This window comes from Gymnoscopelus microlampas (genome assembly GCF_963454915.1).
Source record: "Gymnoscopelus microlampas genome assembly, chromosome: 13".
Taxonomy (NCBI): domain Eukaryota; kingdom Metazoa; phylum Chordata; class Actinopteri; order Myctophiformes; family Myctophidae; genus Gymnoscopelus; species Gymnoscopelus microlampas.
The window spans coordinates 17721832-17744742 of record NC_139950.1 but is presented as its reverse complement, the minus strand read 5'-3'; the positions used below and the strand labels follow the sequence as shown (position 1 = coordinate 17744742).

At 40.8% G+C, this 22911-nt stretch overlaps 2 protein-coding genes across 4 annotated transcripts in view; both read left to right on the top strand.

The window, feature by feature from the left end:
• adgrb3 (adhesion G protein-coupled receptor B3) overlaps positions 1-22911 on the top strand; it is a gene marked incomplete at its 5' end in the record, with an annotated part of 241850 nt that overhangs the window by 102907 nt on the left and 116032 nt on the right. For all 3 annotated transcript variants that reach the window (XM_084076725.1, XM_084076727.1, XM_084076726.1), the window contains 3 exons: positions 12303-12404; positions 20379-20485; positions 22036-22230. In XM_084076725.1, the coding sequence (XP_083932851.1) occupies positions 12303-12404; positions 20379-20485; positions 22036-22230 (404 nt within the window). The remainder of the gene's footprint in view (positions 1-12302; positions 12405-20378; positions 20486-22035; positions 22231-22911) is intronic.
• LOC311059106 (uncharacterized protein) lies at positions 4254-7393 on the top strand. The gene is made up of 5 exons (XM_084076739.1): positions 4254-4335; positions 5963-6119; positions 6225-6360; positions 6965-7092; positions 7212-7393. The coding sequence occupies exons 2-5, from the start codon at positions 5989-5991 to the stop codon at positions 7240-7242; spliced, it is 426 nt and encodes a 141-aa protein (XP_083932865.1). The 5' UTR covers positions 4254-4335; positions 5963-5988; the 3' UTR covers positions 7243-7393.

Here is a 22911-nt window from a genome sequence, read left to right as displayed (position 1 = left end):
TGGCTAGCTTTGAATTAAAGAAGGGCTTAAATAATCGTTATTCTGAGTGCAGATAGAGCCCGCCCCCCCCACTGCTTTCATTATATTTTAATTGAAGAAGTACATATGGTATTCATATTAACGCCCGCACTGGATTACTTGTGTGAATCTCCATGGAGACTGACATTGATTTACAATATTCCACTCTTTTTTGATCTAAGGAGTCTCTTTATGTAATGGCAGTATGGTTCTAATACTTCAAAAGACTCTTAAGGGATGAAAATGATCGTTCCAGGCAGGCGAAGATTACCAGATAGGATAAAAAAGAAAAGATAGAAATTTACGAGAATGAAATGGAGAAATGCAAATGGGACGTAATGTCCCGTAATGTTAGGAAACATCGTACCGCTGTAATCTGCAGAACTTTTCAGATATTGTGTCCCTGAGTCTGATTCATTCGGAGACACATCGAGCATGAAGAAACCGTTGCATCATATTGGAAATGCTGCGCTTAGAAATACATATTAAAAAGCCTGGGTGTTGACTTAGTAACTACCCAGAGGAAAGCATAATCCAAGTTTGAGCTCTCATCTCTGGCTCCTTTGTTTCTTAAGCCATAAATGAGATAAATGTGAGGCAAAAAGGAGATATCAGCTTATGGCTCCTGTTTCTCATCGTTTTCTCCTGAGAAATAGACTCAGTATGTCTCAGATGGAACCTCTGATGAGCCATACAGGATATCTCAAAAATGGCTTAAATGTTGCTCAATGTAGCAGCATTGTTGCATCTCAAATGTATGTTTCTCATTGTTTTCTCCTGAGAAATAGACTCAGTATGTCTCAGATGGAGCTCTGTTGAGCTATACAGGAGATATCAAAAATGGCTTAAATGTTGCTCAGTATAGCAGAATTGTTGCTTCTCAAATATAGCTCAGAGTGAGAGCTCAACATAATCTCATTTAGAGCTCTTTAATACTGAGATCGATCAAATCCCATAAGACTCAGATAGGCACCAGACCTTAATTATTCATAACATATCAAAAGTCTACCAAAGTCTGACCACTAGAAATGACTCAAAAGACTCTTTAATTTATTATTCATCATAGACAAATCATTTTGGTGATCCAATTAGCACATATCAATTATATAATAGTTAAGTCATTATAAGCATATTTATTCATATTTATGGGTGGCAGTGGCTCAGGGGTAGAGTGGCTCACTGTGGCTGGATGGTAACCACAAGGTTGCCAGTTCAAACCCGGTTTCACTGAACCTCTACAGTATATTGCTCCTGATGTGCTGGTTGGTGCATTGCATGGTTTCCGCCGCCATCGGTGTGTGAATGGGTGAATTGATGCACAATCTATGTAAAGTGCCTTGGATAAAGGCGCTATATAAATGCACCATTTACCATTTATGTTAAAATCTAAAAAAGTCCAATGTAATTGGACATTTCTCCTTTTTCCACAAGACAAAATGTCCAGTATCAGTGATTTTAATTTCAGTTATTATTAACAATTTGTTAAAGCCTTCAGGATATCTCATTTGACACCAATAAGGAATGAATTCATTATTTCTGGGACTTACTATGAAATACAAATACAACAAGACCAGGAGACCTGGTTCTGCCAGACCCAGAATAAATTCCCTTTTATGCCCATGTATGGACGAAAGGGGGACAGACTTTTACGCCCATGTATGGACGAAAGGGGGACAGACCGTGTTATGCCCATGCATGGACAGTGAGGTCTACAAACTTACAGTAGCTTGTGTTATGTCATAGAGAGTTATGTAGGCTACAACCTCGCTGGGTTAAGGATATAAACCCGACACTCCAATATTAACGTGGCGGCAGTCGCGGAACGGTATCACTGCATTCCGCGAGTCTCATGACTGCTTTATTTACTTTTCCTTCAAAGCATATCTTCATAAAAAGGTGAGCACGTAATTTGACGCACGACGCACTTTGTATCTGGTTTTAGAGACTTTACTGGTATTAAAGCAAAAAAATATAAGGCATACAGCAAGTGGTTCTTGTAGTGGTGTAGTGGTAAAAACAATGTGTGCTCTCAGCTTCAACTTTAGCTTCTTCTGACACAACTCAAACAGCACAGCAAAAGACTAATGATCAAACAAAAGAGCACCAATCACAAACATTCAATCAACAGTACACTGCTGCACATAATCATTAAGGCATTACACACAGCTGCAATAACTTGGCACAATTAAGATCAATGCAAAATCAGGTCATCATGACCTAAGCTCGTTATGGCTCTTACAATCATCATCATTATCAGTTATCATCATCATAATTAATTTTATCCTACAACTTCTTGTTTATGCCCCAAAATGACTGGATATACAGGTTTTGTAGCAATTTGTAGCATTTATAGAAATATTAGACTTGATTGTCGAATGTTTAAGAATGTTCTAATCATGTATACTTGGCTTAACTTAAAAATGTTTACTACAATTTATTTTTTTAACATTTTATTTATTATAATATATAAATGTTATCAATTTTCAGAACCGCTTGTCCGTGTGTGAGGAAAGTTATATTGGCGCGTTCGGGATGAAAAACTGATCGAGAATCCATTGTCCGATAGTTTTGGCGCCCCCTAGGGGCCGAGATAATAGTGAAAAACTGTTTGAAAGGATTAAAAACGAAATTGAACACCAAACTCTGGGCCAGCGCGTCACCCCGAACGCGGACATATAACTCTCCTCACACACGGCCATACCGTTCTCCTTAATTGGCTAGGGTCCAATGTCAAGTTAATACGTGCAATAAAGTGACATATCTCAATAACCATACATCTTTAGAATCCGCCTTTTGGATATGTTGTACAACTCGCTAAGGCGCACACGTGGATGTCTTGTTTGTCACGGTACGACACTCCTAAGTTGACCTTCTATACTTTCGGAAGGCTCATAGAGTCTTAAACCTTAAGACCATACCAAAGGACAAAGTCAAAAAACAAAAAAGTGCCGTAACGGGACAAACAAGACATCCATGCGTGCGTCTCAGCCAGTTGTACAACATATCCAAAAAGTGGACCCTAAGTCCTTATCGTATTCGAGATATTGAGCAAGATAGCGAAGCCGTAACCATAGCCAATTAAAGGATAATTAAATCATGATTTGATATCAGGGTTTGATCATCTCGACTTTTGGCATTATTTTACGTGTAGATTTAGGAAAAAAATATATCGGGGAAATCACGGGCCTGGAACACCCTAAAACCAACCAGGAAGTGGCCTTTTGAGGCACTTCCTGTTTTCCGAGAAAAATAAAACGTAAATATTTGGAATCAGTGTCATCATATTTGTCTAAAACCAGAGTCTCGAAGAAAAATACAATTTCTAAAAATTTAACAAGAGTTGACCTTTGCAGTCTTTTCGCTGAACTTTGAGCTTTATCAGTGTCAAAAAAAATCAGGGCTGGTGCCAAAATATCCGGCTTACTCTCAATATGGATGGAGAGAAGTTTTAGATTTTAAAAAAATATCTGGAGCGATTAGTTCCAGATTTTGTGCTAAATTTTGTGACAAAAGTCAACGTCCAATCTTTTTGGTGAGCTTTTGTATTTCCCAAGGTCCTAGAAAATCGAGACCTATTCCATTCAATTCAGCGTCCTTTTCTGAGTCAGAAAAAGTGTTTTTAAATTTAAAAATAAAATATTTTAAAAAAATGTGAGAAAAGATAAACTTTGAACTATTTCAAAAATCTATAACTTCCCTATTAAACAATACTAGACTATTGTGTAACCTATCATTCGACTCAAAATCATCTAAATAAGAGGGTGGAAGGGTCAAAATAAAATAATAATAATAATAATATGTTTGTGAAAAAAGCTTCCAAGTTTATGAAACTTTAACGCTTGTTTAAACCGCTTTATAAGGGTCATACAAAATCGAGACCTAGCCTATTCGATTCAGCGTCCTCTTTTGAGTCTGAAAACATGTTTTTTAATTTAAAAAAAATATTTTTGAAAAATGTGAGAAAAGCTTAACTTTGAACTATTTCAAAAATCTATAACTTCTTATTGCAGATCAGCTATTTTCTTTTTTTTCTTCGACCATTTTTTTAATATAGTTTGTTGATTACTTTTGATGCAGTAATTCTTTTTTTTTTTAGGTATTAAAAGGGTTACTTAAATTGTCACTTCACTGTCACTGCCACCTACAGATCCCCCCCAATCAGGTGGGGATCCCCCTGGGGGTCCCGACCCACAGGTTGAGAACCTGACCAGACCTACCGGCCGGGCGGGTTCAGAAACGAAACTAACTAACCGTCGGCTAAGCGAACATTTATTTACAAACCAGTTGCTTCGGTGCTTCTACTCTACTAGATAACAGGTAAGATGAATTACTGATGAATTAAAGTGTGTTATCCAACTTGTTAGTATCGTAAACGTCGTGCATTTGTCGTGTATTAGCTATGGATCACACGACGCTCGTCCATCACGAGCGTCACGGCCGAACTTCAACCATTTTTTTGCACTTTCTCCATTTACAACCTGTACATCTGCATAAACGTTCAGGTTTTAAATATAAAGTGCTCAATCTATGGTCACGGATGTTACAAGTCTATTCGGGCACTCAGCAATACCCGTATCGTCTGTATTGTTCAATAAAAAGCATTTTAATTCGATCGATGGCCATTTTCTCCGTATTTCTGTACGCTTTCAACTACTTGACCCTATCGGTTGGGAGGAGTACTGCACTCTGTTACATTATAACTCTATGACAAAATGGCCACCGATCGGATTAAAATGCTTTTTTTTTAACAATCCGGAATATACGGGTACTTACACCGACCCGAAGTGGATTGTAACATCCGTGACCATGGGGTAAGCACTTTATATTTGAAATCTGAACGTTAATGTAGATGTAGGGCATTACATGGAGAACGTGCAAACACCAGGTTGACGTTTCGTCATGACTGTCATAATACAGGGGGTTATACAGACTCGCGCATGCCCAAACATCACTGATCTACAAGCTCACAGCGACGCATTGTGAGCTTTTAAATCCGTTTTTTGGGGCGTGCAACACAGTCTTAGACATGGCATTAGCATATTAATTTCCATGTGGTGCATGATGTCATTGTTTATTTCAGGTATAAATCAGACCATATCAGTGACAGCTAATGTTGGCCTCATTTGTTTTAACTGTAATTCATTATTACTATTATTATTATTATTACATCTATGAATTTTGTTTTGAACCTACAGTACAAAGTAAAATCATTTAATTTAGGGAAAGAGAGTACAAATGTACCAATGGAATGAATGGATCCTTAAGACCAGGGGTCTTCAACGTTTTCAGGCCATGGACCCCCTAGCTGAGAGAGATGAGGCAGGGACCCCCTCTATATTGTATAAAATTGTGTTTCAGATTAAACTTTTTTTGTTTACTTGGTCTGGTCTTTTTCCCTCTTTGCCAAAAATAGCTGATCTACAAGCTCCCAACGCCTTGCAGCGTGAGGCGTTGTGAGCTTGTAGATCTGCTATTTTTGGCTAAAGTTCTCCTCACAAAAGGGATGCTAAGGTTCAATTGGTTAAGGTAAAATAAATAATCATATCACACAAAGATTTGGCGGACCCCCTGTAGTAATTCTGAGGACCCCCTAGGGGTCCCGGACCCCCTGTTGAAGACCCCTGCTTAAGACAGTTAAATTAACATATAATCATATCACACAAAGATTTGGCGGACCCCCTGTAGTAATTCTGACCCCTTGTAGTTATTCTGAGGACCCCCTAGGGGTCCCGGACCCCCTGTTGAAGACCCCGGCTTAAGACAGTTAAATTAACACTGAGTTTAGTCTGCACACTTTTTACTGTTTTTTTCTAATCTGTTTTAAAGCATTGCAAATACGGAGACTATATGGAGGTCATGTTTTAATTTAACAGTCTATTGTTATGTGGAAAGCAACAGACAAACACTGTTAACATGCAAACCATATATGTCAAATTATCTTTAGGTGAAGTTCTCACAGCTACACAATGGATGCTGAGCATTGAGGTCGGTCGTTGTGGCTCCACAGATCAACTTCCTGGCTGGAATGGCAGTTTTCCAGTTATTACAACTTTGGTGTACCAGGAGGAGCACGCCTGTTACACACTGGAATTCATTCAAAGGTAACTTTCTGCTTGAAGTAGAACCATCATGTGTAACTCGAAAGATGTGCTCTCTTGTAGAACAGCTGTGAGTGCACCTTTTCCATATGTGTTTTGTGATTTCAGATGTTTCGTTGGGATCAACCCATTGGCGCAATTTGGCGGTGGCACCAAACAACAAAGCTGCTCAGTCAGAAAAGTGGGTTTGTCCTCCTGTCTCCTCCCTCCTGAAGCAATTGATGGACTTCGATTGGCTTTGAGTGTAAGTTATGTGCAAAACATTTGGACCATTCTCTTCCCCACTATATGAATGACATTGTCATGGTCATATTTTAGTAGAGTTTTATTACTTAATTCGTTTTTTTTAGATCTCTATCTCAGGCTCTGATTTTAGGAGTTGTTCAGACGTAGTTACATTTTATTTATCTATTTGTAAGAACGTTTCGATTAGCTGACCTTCATTAGGTAGTTAAGCAAAAAAAAATCCTCAAATAAATCTTAAGTAATTGAATATGGTGTGCAGGACCACTTATTTTCTTCTCTACGTTGGCTGTCATCTCCTGTGTAACTGCATGTCCTTTGTAAGTAGGTGTGCAAAAGGACTTTACCTATTAGGTGTTGTTCAGAAAAGGGAAAGTCAACTAATGTAAGAAGAAAGGATCACAGGGCAGTTTCTGGATTGCCCCTCACCTCCCCAGACCTGCCATCTTCTAACTGTCCACACACCTTTCCTCATCACCTGTCTCACATGACAACTGTCCCCAATTCTCAGCCCTGTAGATACCTGACCTTCTCTGCTTGTCTTCCCACCTACACCTCATAATCAGCTTTCAATACTTATATTGTTCTTTTTTGTGCCCTTCCAGATTGTCATGTCACTGATTTCCAACCATGAGTTCCTCACCCCGGTGGATGCCTGCTGGTTTAGACATCCTGATTCCTGCCTGAATGGACTTTTGACATCTGCCATCTCCTTAACGGACTTGTTTGCCGTGTGAGTTTTATGCCTCAAGAGTCTACCTCCATGTTTTGGTTCCACGCCCTTTTTCTCTTTTTTTGTTTTGGTTTATTTTCAGATATTTTTTTCTAATGTTAGATTTCATGTCTCTCCAGCCTTCTGCTCAATGGTCTGCACCACAGCTAGCAAGCCCTAAGGCCATCACACCAGTCCATACCCAGGGCTTCTGTCCACAGACTCCTGACACGGTACAATGTTCTTTTCAATACTATGTAAGGTCTTTACTTAACCCATTTAGACCTGGGAACGATTCTACAAATGTCTTCTAAATCCTGACAGTTTTCTGAAAAAACCCTGTTTCTATGTCAGTCATTCTCAAACATTTTTATGTCAATGACCCCCAAGATTATATGTAATTGGCCGCCGACCACCATCTGAAAATATGTTGTTCCAGGGACCCCCCTGAAGCAAAGATTTCAGTTAAAAACGCTCTGAAAAAATATATCCAAAGATTTGCACTACATGTTCACGTTTTTTCAAAAAGTGCCGCGCTATGAGATTGTAGATCTGCTATTTTTCAATAGCTAAAGTATAACATAATGCTTAAAACACCAAAAGGGGTCCCGTACAAAATGGGTTAAAGATAAAAATGTCGTAAGTGTTGGTTAGTTAATCTACAATTGGCTGTAGATTTTCAATTTGACAGACTACAAACTACCGCTAATGTTATTTTGCTATGTCTCCAGCTTTATGATCCGTTTTCAAGTGGGGCTAGCCCTTGGGCCACACCGGTCTTTCCCCAGGCCCTCTGCCCAGCTCTTGACACGGTAAAATGTTTTCAATACATTTAATGTCTACATTTAAGTTGAGACTTTGTAACATTTCAGATATGCTGTAAGTGTTGGTTCACTAGTAGTAAGAGACCACACCTTCTGCTCAAATTTAACAGTATCGCAGGGCAAAGCTGTGGATGAAAAGGTTTGTTGGGGAGGAGGGGGGAATTCATTTGAGTCAACTGATCTCGGGTGTATTTATACTGTGGTGAATGTTATGTGATGAACACAACACTCCATTGAACACAACTTCATTTAGTAAATGTATTTGTACTGATCTTTGACAGACTACAAACTAATGTAATTTTTCTGTCTCTCAGCCTTATGACCCATTTAACTATGGTCTACAGCCATGCCCTCCGGCCTCTACACAGGCCTGTCGACCTGTTGAAGAGGTATGTTTTCTTTAGATTGAATTTATTTGTGACTTGTATTACATTCCACATTGCTTTTGATTGGTCTATCTAAAATCCACAATGCATTGCATAAAGGCATAGCTATTTTTTAAAGATCTTTGACAGACTACAAACTAAGGTTACTTTTCTATGTCTCTGCAACCTTGTGATACCTTTTACCCCGATCTACAGCCATACACTCCAGCCTCTTCTACACAGGCCTGCCGACCTGTTGATGAGGTATGTCTTTCTTAACCCATTTAGACCTACAAGCTCGGAGCACAGCACTCGGTGCTGCGCTATGAGCTTGTATAGTAGCCTATAGTTTTGATGATTTTTGACCAAGTACAATTAAGGGCCTTTTCTCTTTTCTGCACAGCCGTATGCAGCTACATATATGGACTTGGATCAGTGGAACCAAGAAACACCCAGTGTACTGCAACCTCCATCTCCGTCCAGTGATGCTCCAGTAGAAGGTGTGGTTCCTCAGCTAAGTGTCAGTAGACTTGGCACTGTTGTCCTTCAAATTCAGGATTCATAGATGAGTTTTGCGTTCTACTTTTTTTTTTTTTTACTTTTCTTTACAGTTTTTGACGTGCTTTCAATCTTTCCAGGTCAACCAAATCCATCGGACCAGAGCATACCAGAGGGTCAAGGGTGGCAGCCTTGCGACTCTTGTCGGTTTGAGGTGGAGAAGCTCCAGCTCCAGTTGAGGAGGATAACCACTGTGCTCTCCAGTATCAGTAAGTTTTATTGCCTGTAATGTTGCAGTTTTCAGTTGTCTGCTAATGTCTTTGTCTCACTTGAAACTTTACTTTATCCTGTACCTCTTTTGTGAGTTCTCTGACATGACTGGAAAACTTTGGTATCCCAAAATATCCCTAAATTTTCTGAAGAGCAGGGGAGATCGACCCCTGCTACTGAACAAATACTCATCAATGACTGCTATCAGAATAGACTGTAGAGCTATATAGAACAGTACTCAATCTTATTGTTTTACAAATACACTCAGTAGACTCCGATTTTTTTGTCTTTTTTCTAGGCTCTGAGCAACTAGACGCACTGAAGGGCTTTATCACCCTGGTGACCTAGAGTCTGGAGTGTCCAGTCTCGGGCAGCAGGAGCTATATCCAGGTATGGATGTTTACGTTTGCCATACATTTCACACTGAACCTGACGTTCTTGGTAGCGAGTGATCCGTGTTGTGAGCTGCAACTAGATAGTGAAGTTTTCAGAAGGTCACAGTTGTCTGTTTTCATGGTGCACTGAGCGCAGAAAGGGGTCAATGTAGCTGAGCCTTACAAGTGCAAAACTGATGTCTTAAAATGCAGTTGGTTAATTGCTCGCTCTCTATTCACAGGCTGTGGACAGTTGATTTCCTCTGTGCAGCTGGCAGCCATACACCAGCGTGCCAGGAAGGACTGCAAGAGGCTATTCCACGCGTTGTTCGAGGTGTTCTTCACCCATGAGGAGTGCCGCAATGCCGTCATATGCGGAAAGCATGGTGTCATCCCAGAGGGGAAGAACAAACTGGATGAGGCGAAGAGGGATGCACTGTTCAGTAAGTATTTGTCACACCACTAGTTCCTCAGAGTAGTGTTATAGATGGCCAGTCAGTGGAGTTGGTAACCACTTATAGATATCTTGGGACCATAATCGACAATCGTCTGAAATTCGATTCCAATACTGAAATTGTTTGCAAGAAAGGCCAGCAGTGCCTTTTCTGTTTAAGGAAGTTAGCCAGGTTTCAGGTAAACAAATCAATGATATAGAGCCTTCATTGAATCTGTCATATACTTTGCTGCTATTTGCTGGTATGATAATCTAGGTATTAGACAGAAAAATGCCCTTAAAGGAGAATTCCATACTAAAAGGCTTTCTTACCTTTCTTTGTAGTTGTTAAGTACACACCAAAGAGGTCCAGGTGTTATTTTGTGCAAAAGCTCCTTATTGGCCTTATTTCCCCTACCATGAGCCCTAAATGAATTGCATTGACTGGGGCTATGGGGTGTTGTGCTAATTCGCTTATTTCTTTTGCTCAAAATTATTATTATTTTTGTATATATCCTCTTTTCATAATGTAAATAATATCCCAAGCGGCACACTTTACTACTTATTTCGATGGAAATGAGCGAATTAGCACAACACCCCATAGCCCCATTCCATTCAATACAATTCATTGAGGGCCTATGGTAGGGGAAATAGGCAATAAGGAGTTTTTGCATAAAATAAACACCTGGACCTCTTTGGTGGGGACGTAACAACTACAAAGAAAGGTAAGAAAGCATTCTAGCATGGAATTCTCCTTTTAAGGGGGCTAGAAAGATTGTTGGGGGTATCTTGTGACAATATACACATGTCTGTCTTACTGTATTGTGTTTTAGGGCGTTTATTATCTGCTGTGAAAGGCCCAGCTTGGGACATATAAATATACTTGATCCTTGACAAATCTTGGTTTTGTAAATTATATTCTCAATTTATGATGTCACCAATACATTATCATTGGGCAATTTGGCTGCCTTTGTGCAGTAAAAAAAATGCATGTTCCAACATGTTGCGCTGGTGGGACGTACAGTACACTCTGAACCAGGTTGGCCTCGTCTGTGGCTATGCTGTGCTCAGTCTGTAGAGTCATATAGTCTTTAAAATGTATATATTTAACCGGGGGAAACCCATGTTGACTGACTTGTGTCATGTCATCTTCTCTGTCTGCAGAATACGTCTTGCGGTGTTCCTCTCTGGCATCATGGACCAATGGTTTCAGTGAAGAGGGCTTGAAGAAAGCCATGACCAACGGAGCCGGAGCCGTGCTGCAAAGTACTCCCCAGTGTTTTTGGCAGCAGATTTTAGTTTTAGTCATTAGTCTCTTGAATAGTTTTCACTTAGTTTAGTCACCTGGAATGTTTTAGTGTTAGTCTAGTTTTAGTCAACTAAATGTCATAAGATTTTAGTCGACTAAATCTACAGTTGATTTAGTTGACTAAAAATGTATTTTGTCGGGCCTTGATGCCGTCGTAATGACTGTTACACTTGCTGAAAATAGCCAATCTACAAGCTCACAACACGTGAGCTTGTAGATCTGCAATTTTCAGCATGCAACTAATTGTAAGATGACATATACTAGATCGCTTGTCCACTAGTCCCTTCCTAACATTTTAGTCTAGTTATTTGTTGACGAAATTGTCAGTATATTTAGTCATCATAGCTTTTATTTAGTTTCCATTTAGTTTGTCAGTGGAAAAAGGTAGAACATTTTTCGTCTTAGTTTTAGTCTCCCCACTCCCAGTATACCTAAGTTTCAACTTTTATGTAAATTGATGCCAATACATTTTTGTTTTTGTACATATAAATATATGTTAAAGCTGCCTGCTGTTTGTGGATACTTCAATAAATGTGTTTTTGCCACAATTAATGCTGCTTTTTAAATATTTATTAGCATGTTCACTCATTTATACCTCAGTGAGAAATGGGAAATTAAATCTCAATTATTGCTAATGTATGTCTCAATGAGAAGCTAAAGAGACTTAACAAAGCCAATAGGGAGATCTTACCTATGCCTCATTTATCACTCAAATACAGCTCTTAATGTATCTCGCCTATGTCTCATGTATCTCTCAAATACAGCTCTTAATGTATCTCGCCTATGTCTCATGTATCACTCAAATACAGCTCTTAATGTATCTCGCCTATGTCTCATTTATCTCCCAAATACAGCTCTTAATGTATCTCGCCTATGTCTCATTTATCTCCCAAATACAGCTCTTATTGTATCTTGTCTATTCCTCATGTATCTCTCAAATACAGCTCTAATGTATATACCCCTGTCTCCCCCTATGTCTCGCTTACGGATCCTAGTATTCAAGTTAGGAGCCATAAAAAGACATAGGTGATCTTTAAGTGATCTTCAAATGAGAAATAAAAGCTGGTTGCTCAAGAGAAGCATCTGAGATTAAAATGAGAAGCAGATTTTTCCTCTGGGTAGGCTACTTCATTCAACCCCTTCTTTTTATTTCCTTAGCACCGTATGAGATTTGTCCTGAGGATTATGCGGTATCCATGGTGTGGAGACGGACTCCTTCAGGGGAACTGGCCTTCAACCGATGTCCCCCCAATGCCACAGGTAAGGATATGGGCAAAATTAGAGCCTGGCCGATATATATCGGCACTTTTTAATATTTTTGGGGGGCTTTTCTTGCCTTTATTTAGTGGTGGAAAAAGTATTCACATTTTTAGCGGTGCCAACCGCTCTATATCTGACTTTGTCCGTGTGTCTGTCCGGTGTGTGTCTGTCCGGGTGTGTGTCTGTCACATAAACAAATATTGATGACAACATCAATACAGGGCTCATCAAAGGCACCGCTTCCTTCACACAGGGTGTGACTTTTTACTTACGTAAAAGTATCAATACTGCAATGTAGAAATACTCTGTGCCAAGTAAAAGTCCGGAATTCAAAATTTACTTGAGTAAACGTACAAAAGTGTATCAAAATGTACTTAAAGTACCAAAAGTAGAACGTACTCATTATGCAGAATGTCCCATTTCACAAGTTTTCAAAAAAATATATAAACATATTTTGAAAATAGCAGATCTACAAGCTCACAATGCGTCGTATCGCGACACATTGTGAGCTTGTAGATCGGCTATTTTCAAATGGCTTAACCACTTAGCTGTTGGTGCTCCATATCGGACATTATTTGACTTTTTTGGCGACATCGCTATCGGCAATTATGCAGCCGATGACGTGTGTCCAGATTTGAACCTTATGAAATCTTTCAAAAATAAATGTACAAGTTCACAACGTGTCATGTCGTGACGCTTCGTGACGCGTAGTGAACTTGTAGAGCAGCATTTCTGATAGATAAATGTTTTATCTATCAATGAAGTTAGTTACCGGTATGTTTATTTGTTATAAACTTTAATTTGTTTGCTTTATATTTTTTTTATTTTACAAAATAGATTAATAATTATCATTATTCAAAACATTGGTAATAGGTGGTCTAGGGCTCCTCCAAAATTGGGAACGGAGCCAAACAGATCTGGCAGATCTGACTATTTTAAAGGGCACGGACAAAATGTCTCATCATCAGACAGCTCAAGCTGCGATCATTGCTGAGAGTCTTTAGCACTGTGAGATATATTATGGCGGAATTTGGGGCCGTCCTGGTAAAATGATTGCAGACGCTCCGTTCTTGACATACGGTAAAGGATCGCTGCGACCCTGAAGTGTTGAAAAACAAGACGAATGGTCTCAACACTTCTTCCATTGTCACCCATTTAACAAATGTGTGTGTGGTGCGTATACCAAAATATTGGCCACAAGTTGAGTTATTCACTCATATATCGTATAGGCGCTAATATATTTTAAAAGAATTTCAAAACATATGAAGAAATTTAAAATACTGTAGCTAAATCCACAAGCTCATGTCAACCCATTAAAAACGGGAAAGCATCTGTGTCATTTTTTGAAAATAGCATTAAAATAGCAGATGTACAAGCTTGCAGCGCTTGTACATCTGCTATTTTTGACATGTTTCTTTTTTAATCTTGAAAGTGTGAGAACTACTGATTTGGAAGCCATTTGTAGAATCGGCCTCAGGTCTTAACAGGTTAATGGGTTAAGAAAATGTAAAACATATCGTCTCTGTCGGGTAGAAACCTTGTATCTCCATACTTGAAAAATATTCTACTTTGTCATGACAGTGTTGCACAGAAGTAGCAAAAACAGCTCATCTAAAAGATTGGCTATTTTCGCCATTTAAAAAAATACAAATTTTGAAATGAAAGCTAAAATGGTCTGCATAATGGTTTTAGACAGTGGTGGAAAAAGTACTCAAATGTTTTACTGTGGTAAAAGTATCAATACTGCAATGTAGTAACTCTGTTACAAGTAAAAGTCCGTAATTAAAAATGCACTTGAGTAAAAGTACAAAAGTATTGGTATCAAAATGTACTTAAAGTACCAAAAGTAAAAGTACTAAAATGTTTGAAAATAGCCTAGGTATAAAATAGGGCTAAAGTGGTTAATGCATGTTTTATAATGTAATAATTTATTTCTACAAAGAAACTAGTAACTAAAGTGTTCAAATAATTGTAGTGGAGTAAAAGTACAACATTTGCCTCTGAGATGTAGTGGAGTAGAAGTAAAAGCACCTCAAAAGTGTACTTAAGTACAGTACTTGAGTAAATATACTTTCCACCACTGTGTTCAATGGACATACAAGGTTTTTGCCCCGACCGCGGCGGTATCAAACGGTACAGATGAATCATCATCAGCAGGTCAGATGTGCCGATCCAAACGCGTGCCAGGGGCGCCGCTGCTGCTGCCTGCCTTTCCCATAAACTGTTGGAAGCTGTGGCTACATTACGGGTTTCACAGCGTGATTTAATCCCAGGCCCTGTCTCCTCCAGTCAAACACTTTCCATTCACACACACACTGCAGAGGGCCGCGCGCCTACAACCTGTCAGCAGGGGCGGAGAGTCATTAAGTACATTTACTCCTCATGCAGTGGTGGAAAAGTACTCACATTTTTTTACTTAAGTAAAAGTATCAATACTGCAATATAGAAATACTCTGTTACAAGTAAAAGTCCGGAATTCAAAATTTGGCTTGAGTAAAAGTACAAAAGTATTGGTATCAAAACGTACTTGAAGTACCAAATGTAGAAAGTGCTCATTATGTCCCATTTGATAGGCTCTATTAGCTCAATGGTAAAAATGTCAGCACTCGCACAGGAAACCGGGTTCAAATCCGGCCTAGAAGAGAAAACCTTTAAGTACGATGTTGAGGTACTTTTAATTTACTTTATATTATATTGCTTCCTGAGGTGCTGCAGTGCTGGCGCTGTGGTGAAAGAAGTACTCACATATTTGTACTTAAGTAAAAGTAGCAATGCCACGACATAAAAATGCTCCATTACAAGTAAAAGGCCTGCATTCAAAATGTTACATTTTCAGTATAAATGCACTTAGATACTTACACCACCACAAACCTGTACGCTCATCTGTGCCATGGCAACAGAAAGCATTTCACAAACCAAATCGAGTAAAGAAGGGAAAAAAAGCAAGTTGTCCAACAAATGTGTGCGTGTCTCTAATTATGATTGCTAATAGCGATTTGAACTGTGCAAGTAAGCTACTGTACACGGCTTTTTGGCTCTACACATAATACGGACCCTTTTCCACAACGTCCATTTTCACTGGTGAGCGCTGCTGAACAAGGCAATAACGCTAATTGTGAGTGGCACACACTCACGCCTAAAGGAAACACGCCCCACAGTTAACGTTATTATTACCTCCAGCTGTTATTGTTTGCCCGTCAAAATGGCTGCCGTGGAAAGGGTACGTTGGCAAGACAAGGTTACAAGGTGGTCTCTATTGTCACGTTTTTTTATGTTTTGTTCTGCTCCTCAGGCACTGTATTAGCAGAGACGTCATTTCATAAAAACTAGAGGGTGGCAAAGAAATGACCACTTAATCCATTAAGACCTGAAGCCGATTCTACAAATGTCTACAAACGTTTCTATATCAGTGGTGCTCAATCTTTTTCATGTCAAGGACCCCCAAAATGATATGTTTTTGGCCGCGGACCCCCATCTCAAAATATTTTGTTCCAGGGACCCCAGAAGCAAAGATTTGAGTTACAATAATAATATTTTCTTTTAAAGCGAACATTTTCTAACGTGAAAAATGAGTGCAAATCTTTGAATATATTATATTCAAAGATTTGCACACATTTTCACGATTTTTCAAAAATAGCAGATCTACAAGCTCGTAGCGCGGCACTCGGTGCCGCGCTACGAGCTTGTAGATCTGCTATTTTTGAATAGCCAAAGTGTAAAATAATGCTTTTTTTAGCTCAAATCTAAAAATGACACAGATACGTCCCAGGTCTTAATGGGTTAAGTCTGCTTGCAAAAATAGCAAAGATAGCCGATCTACAAGCTCTCACAGTGCACCGGGATGCGGAAAAAATAAAAAAACATAAAAAAGTAATAATTGCCTGTAATGACACGCTCAAAATATGGAGGGTGGCAATTGCCTTCCCCTAGAACCCCAAATCACGGCGCTGTGTATAAGGTTTGGGATCCTTTAGGATTTTAACGATTCCGATTCCTTAACGATTCCCTTTAACGATCCCAATAGGGGGTTCCAAATGGACCCTTAGAGGTCTGTAACTCTCAGAGTTATGGCGGTACTTGAAATTAAAAGGTTTTGTGAACGACCGGTATTGTAATTGTACAGCAGACGTGAAGTCCACACATACCAGCTCTGACAATGTGATAAAAAACGGTTACGGAAACGGCTCCTAAATGTGATGGAATCGATTCCAGTTCCTCAATGTTAGATCGGGTTCCTCGGATTCCTCCGGTTCCGGGTCCCAAACCTATACCTGTGTAGCAGCATTGGTAATAGTAATACAAAACAACAAGATAAAGGAGGAGGAATAGTGGGGGAGTAAGAAGAGAACAGTTTTGACCATTGCCAGGTGCTTGGAGGTGTTGCTGTGCACAAGGTCCTTACACTTAGGTTATATCAACTATGTTACTAGACTAGGATGAGTAGAAACAGAACATTGCCTAAAGGTGCAACCCGGGGCGCTGATAGCCAAGTGGTTAAGGTGCGTACTACCACATATTAGGCTCTGATGCAAGTCCTGTACAATTCCTGGGCACCGTTGCTGCATGTCTCTCGCCGTCTCTCTCTGCCCTCTCTAAGCCAAGACTAGCAAGAAAAATTCTGAAAGAATAGGGTTTTTTATTGTATTCAATATGTATGGCAAATTTACACTTCTGTTGAGAAATGCAGGCTTTGTTTAGAGTGCAGGTAAATCCAATTTGTTTGTCAAATATGATCTTTAGTGTTGTTTGCCGGTGATTTTTGTATTCAGACGTCGTTGACATATCTGCACTGGTTACTGTGGTAACGGCATAAAAACATAGGTGTGTGATGCTTTGGTTTACAGTCGTGCAGCTTTGTAGTTTCAGTCCAGACAGACACATCTTTAGGAACCAGATTTGAATCACATTTCAAACTACCTACGAATGTGATTCGAATCTGATAGGCTATTCAGACTTGATTAAAAAAAAACTAATCTGGATAGGCAAAAAATCTGATTTGGGCCGCCAGTCTGAACAATAGCCTTAGACCCTTACTAGGGCTACTACACTGGCTGAAGCTCAAAGCGAGATATCCCCCCTCGTTCCGTGGTGTAAGCTCAGTGGTAGAAATTCTCCCGCGTGGGAAGAGACCATGGGTTTTTGAATCCCTGTGAAGAACATAAATCTTACATATTGCAGCTTTAAAGATATGGCACCTGGCCGCTGTGCACAGTAAAAAAAAAATCCTCAGCGTTCATTTTACTCCGAGAGCGCACGAATGGAAAACCGAATGGACCCGTACGGGTCCATTCGGTTTTCCATTCGAGCGCTCTCGGCCCGCTACTGAGGATTTAACTGTGTTATAAACCGTGATAAAATGGCCCAGGTGAAGTCAGTGTGGGTGGGGGGTGTGGGGGGGGGGGGGGGTAAGGTGCTCAGTGGGGTGTGTAGTTGGGGGGTGTGGGGGGGGGGGGGTGGGCGTCCTCTCCTGCTTGCCTCTGGCTACACAGTCCTCTTGTTGCATGGGTGCATCGCACAGCGGGGGGGTGGTGGTGGGGGGGGCGGTGGGCGGTTTCGTGTCCACTGATGTCCTCGGTGCATATCGCCACGAGGTAGCTGTTGGAGCAAGGAGGTCTACGAGGGTGGTTTTTGATCTATCTGCCTCTTTGTGTGGCAAGAGAGAGGGAGGGGAAGAGAGAGGGAGGGAGAGAGAGAGAGGGAGAGAGAGAGAGATGGAGAGAAAGAGGAAGAGAGACGTAAAGAGAGCCAAAAAGAGGGTGAAAGAGCGAAATGGAGAGAAAGACATGGAAGGAGAAGACAAAGAGAGATTCATGAAAGAGAGAGACAGAGAGAAAGATTGAGATGGAAAGAGAGATAGAAGGGGAGAAAGAAAAAGAGATATAGAAAGACAAGAGAGGGATGGAGGGAGGGTGGGAGAGAGAGAGAGAGAGAGAGAGAGAGAGAGAGAGAGAGAGAGAGAGAGAGAGAGAGAGAGAGAGAGAGAGAGAGAGAGAGAGAGAGAGAGAGAGAGAGAGAGAGAGAGAGAGAGAGAGAGAGAGAGAGAGAGAGAGAGAGAGAGAGAGAGAGAGAGAGAGAGAGAGAGAGAGAGAGAGAGAGAGAGAGGGGGAGTGAAATAGAGATAGAGAGAGATGGAGAGAGAGAGGAAGAGAGAGGGAAAGGGCGGGAAGGAGAGAGAAACTGAGAGATAGAAAGGGAAAGAGAAGAGAAAGAGAGACACATGAAAGAGCAAGACAGCGAGAAAGATTGAGATGGAAAGAGACAGAAAGACAGAGAGGTAGTAGGGAGAGAGAGGGATGGGGGAGGGTGGAAGAGATGGGAGAGAGAGAGAGAGAGAGAGAGAGAGAGAGAGAGAGAGAGAGAGAGAGAGAGAAGAACAAGCTATGATGGCCAGAGGAAGTGTGGGGTGCTCGTGGGAGTTTTCCTTGCGATGTGAAGCACCTGTGTGTGTTGGCTGCATGTATGCGGTGGGGTGATGTGTGTGTGTGTGTGTGTGTGTGTGTGTGTGTGTGTGTGTGTGTGTGTGTGTGTGTGTGTGTGTGTGTGTGTGTGTGTGTGTGTGTGTGTGTGTGTGTGTGTGTGTGTGTTGGCTGCATGTACGCGGTGGGGTGATGTGTGAAGTGCAGCCCTGCAGGTGGACAGCTGGGGAGGTGCGCTGGGAGGCCCCTACAGTGTGTGTGGAGGTAGAGGATCTGCATGCAGCGCTGGACGCCTTCTAGGAGGAGATTATGTTATATATTCTGCTATTTCAGGACCGCCGTGTTCATGGTACAGACAGCCTGACAGCAGTGGTGGAAGAAGTACTCGGATATTTTCACTTAAGTACAAGTAGCAATACCACAATATAAAAATACTCTGTTACAAGTAAAAAAGGCCTGTGTTCAAAATGTCACTTGAATAAAAGTACAAAGGTATTGGCATCAAAATATACTTGAAGGATCAAAGGTAAAAGTACTAAAATGTTTGAAAATAGCAGATCTACAAGCTCACAACGCGTCGCGAAGCGACGCGTTGTGAGCTTGTAGATCTGCTATTTTCAAATAGCCTATGTATAAAATATAATATAATAATTTATATCTGCCAAGTATTTTTCAAATAAATGTAGTGGAGTAAAAGTACAATATTTGGATCCGAGATGTAGTGGAGTAGAAGTAAAAGTATTGGAAATTACCAAGTGAAGTACAAATACCTCAAAATTGCAGTAAGAAGTACAGTACTTAAGCAAATGTATTTAGTTACTTTCCACCACCGCCTGACAGCGATCATGGCATGAACGACGGCACGCTTGGCGAAGGCGACGGATTCGTGCTTCGACGTACACAGCAGTGTCGCGGGCCCAGAATATATTATAGCCGACCCACCACTAAGCCGAGCTGAGCTTGTAGATCGGCTATTTTCGGACAGGGAGTGTAAATGAAGCAGTGTGTGTGTGTGTGTGTATGTGTGCTGTGGATGTCCATATAAATACATGGATATTGCCCACAATAGTATATGGCACAAACACTGCAGCATTTGCCTGCCACATAAGTCCCATCTCTGTATCTCTCTCTTCATCTCTCTCTCTCTCTCTCTCTCTCTTCATCTCTCTCTCTCTCTCTCTCTCTACTGACAAATGTGTGGGTGACGAGGAAAAGAAATTGAAAGAGAAAAAAGATGTCTCATGAAGAGGAATTAATCTATATTTTCACTCTTTGCACTTCTTGCTTTTGTCCTCCTTCTTCTTTTTTCCCCGACTCCCAACTACTTCGCATTTCCTCTGGTCTTAATCCCCCATCCCCCCTCCCCCCTCCCCCCGCCCCATCCCCCCATCCCCCCCAACCCTTTTCTGTGTCTGTATCCCCATCTGCCTTCTCATCCCTCACTCTCCCCTCCCCTCCCCTCCCATCTCCTCTCTTCTACACTCTTCTCCTGCCTTCTTGTCTCTTCTCATTTCCTCTCCTCCCCTCTCCTCTCCTCCCCTCTGTTTCCTCTCTTCAGGCACCACTAGTCGGCGTTGCTCCCTGGACCATCGCGGCGTGGCGTTCTGGGAGCAGCCCAGCTATGCCCGCTGCATCACAAACGAATTCAGATACTTGCAGCAATCAGTAGGTGCAAAGTCAGCTCCCTCTTCCCCCGGCCTCCGTTTCCAATGCATCATAAATTAACTCCCCGCTGTTTTCTCCGTCCCCTCCATTCTCATCCCACTGCGTAGCCAAAGATTAACCACTTTCAATAGAGGAGCAAATTAAAACACTAATTTCACCATTTTTCGCGGTGTAATGAACGCTCCTCGCCAAGCCCTTAAAAGTCTTTGATTTAGAGCTGCTGGCAATTTCCCTTCTGAGTCGCATGTTCCTTCATCCTTTTGTTAAACTCTGTATCCCTCTCTCCCCTGCGCCGGAACAGATATGATTTAATATGAAATGTCCTTTGTGTTTCTTCATACGTGGCACTTTCTTTTTGAAAATAAAATAAAAAAAGTTGGGTTGCTGAATGGGAGAGATCGATTACGTTGTGCGTGCAGAACTGCTTTACATTTCATATTGTCCCCAGCAAAGAACAAATTGTCACTTGTCAAGGTTGGCACGGAAGATTAATTCGAAACAGAATAAAGTAGTTGAGTGACGATGCTGCATAATATCAGTGTCCTTGTATTTGGAATCCAAATCTGAATTTATTGGCCAAGTATGTATCATATAGGGAATTTGACTTGTTGCATTCTATGCATCAGAAGATAAGTGAAATGTTATTATATAACATTTCACTTATCTTCTGAGTGCATATTATTTATAATATTATTATAAATAATTAAAAATTATAAGATTTAAGTGTAATGTGTGAATTAAATATTAAAAGGGTCCCTGGCTAATAAGCCTTATATGCCATAATACATTATAATTGCCCTCTATAACTAAAATGTAAAATTCAAAACACCTTAAATATTTGATCTATCTTAGAAATAGTTCATCTTTTAGTCCCATCCTAAGTTGATGATGTAATTTGTCAATTTGTGGTCCAGCCCAATGGAATTCATGTGCTAATAAAAAACAACTTACTGTAATACTTCCTGTTCCTTATGTTAATATGAGCATCAAAACAATATTTTAAATACACACACGCTTTCCATACATTCCACAGGGCTGGACCACACGTGGACAAATGACATCATCAACGTGCGACGGGAGTTGTCCCCATTGAGCGAAAGATGAACTATTTCTCAAACAAACAAAACGTTTAAGGCGTTTTTAAATTTTACATTTTAGTTATAGAGGGCAATTATAACGCATTAAGGCACATCCTTTTTACGTAAGTACATCACGAAAGTAAAACAAAAATAGTTTGCGAACACGACCATGTCCAACGATGCAAAAAAAAAAAAGAGAAGCTATTTCCCCGTTGAACTTCCTTTTAAACAATGTGCCTTCTGCTCTACTAACTCCCGCCTCCATACCTGGTCCACTTCAAAACATCTGCGGGCGGAACATATTTTTTGACTTGGCATAGATGTGTCACACGCGACGGCTCGAGGGCGTAATTTCCTGTCCTCATTGTTTGTGGCTCATTTACTCCTGTGTGTAACACGGCGTGTAACCCACAAACCTGCAGGAGAGCACCTATGCCCCAAGTTCTGTCTTGTTGTTCCCTTTCTCTGGAGGTTCAGGGGCACCTTGCTAAGGGACAGAGGATGCTGGCGGGGGACGGGATGTCCCAGGTCACCAAGAACCTGCTGGACCTCACCCAGCGGAGGAACTTCTACGCCGGCGATCTCCTGTCCTCCGTGGAGATCCTCCGCAATGTGACCGAGACCTTCAAGAGGGCCAGCTACGAGCCGTCGTCCGACGACGTGCAGGTGAGGGGGGGGCCGTACGGTTGGGTCGCGTGGTTGTCGCCGATGACCCAATCCGGGAATGCATCCGTGTCATTTTTTAAATTTCTTTGGCTATTCAAAAATATCAGATCTACAAGCTCATATCTGCCATTTTTGAGGAAAAAAGAAACTTGAAAATGTGTGCAAATCTTTGAACATATACATTTTTAACTCAAATCTTTGCTTCTGGGGGTCCCTGGAACAAAATATTCTGAGATGGGGGTGTCCATGTGTTTTTTGTTAGGATTTTAGAAGACATTTGTAGAATCCCCAGAGGCAAATATTTGAGTTATAAATGTTCGCTTTAAAAAAAAATATATATATATTCAAATATTTGCACAACTTTTCACGATTTTTCAAAAAAATAGCAGATCTACAAGCTCATAGCGCGGCACTCGGTGCCACGGGTCAGAGGTCAGATCAGTGAGCCGCCAACGTTTTCTAGATTTCCAAGTTTTGCCTTGATCCAGGAAAAGGTTTCGGAACCACTGGCGTAAAGGAGTAGTTCACCCCCCCAAAAAATGTACTTACTTTCTATCAATTACACACCCCATGAAGCTTAGAATTCATCAGCCAATAATGTGATGAACATGGGAGTCTCCAGACTCAATTGAGTCTCCTACTGACCAGCCGCCCGGTAATGGAATTATTCGTTCAGAAATG

Excerpts from the sequence above, each read along its gene's own strand:
- LOC311059106 (XM_084076739.1), top strand. The coding sequence starts at position 5,989 with ATGCTGAGCATTGAGGTCGGTCGTTGTGGCTCCACAGATCAACTTCCT. Across the intron at positions 6,361-6,964 it reads GACTTCGATTGGCTTTGAGT|ATTGTCATGTCACTGATTTC; the intron begins GTAAGTTATGTG and ends GTGCCCTTCCAG. Across the intron at positions 7,093-7,211 it reads TTAACGGACTTGTTTGCCGT|CCTTCTGCTCAATGGTCTGC; the intron begins GTGAGTTTTATG and ends ATGTCTCTCCAG.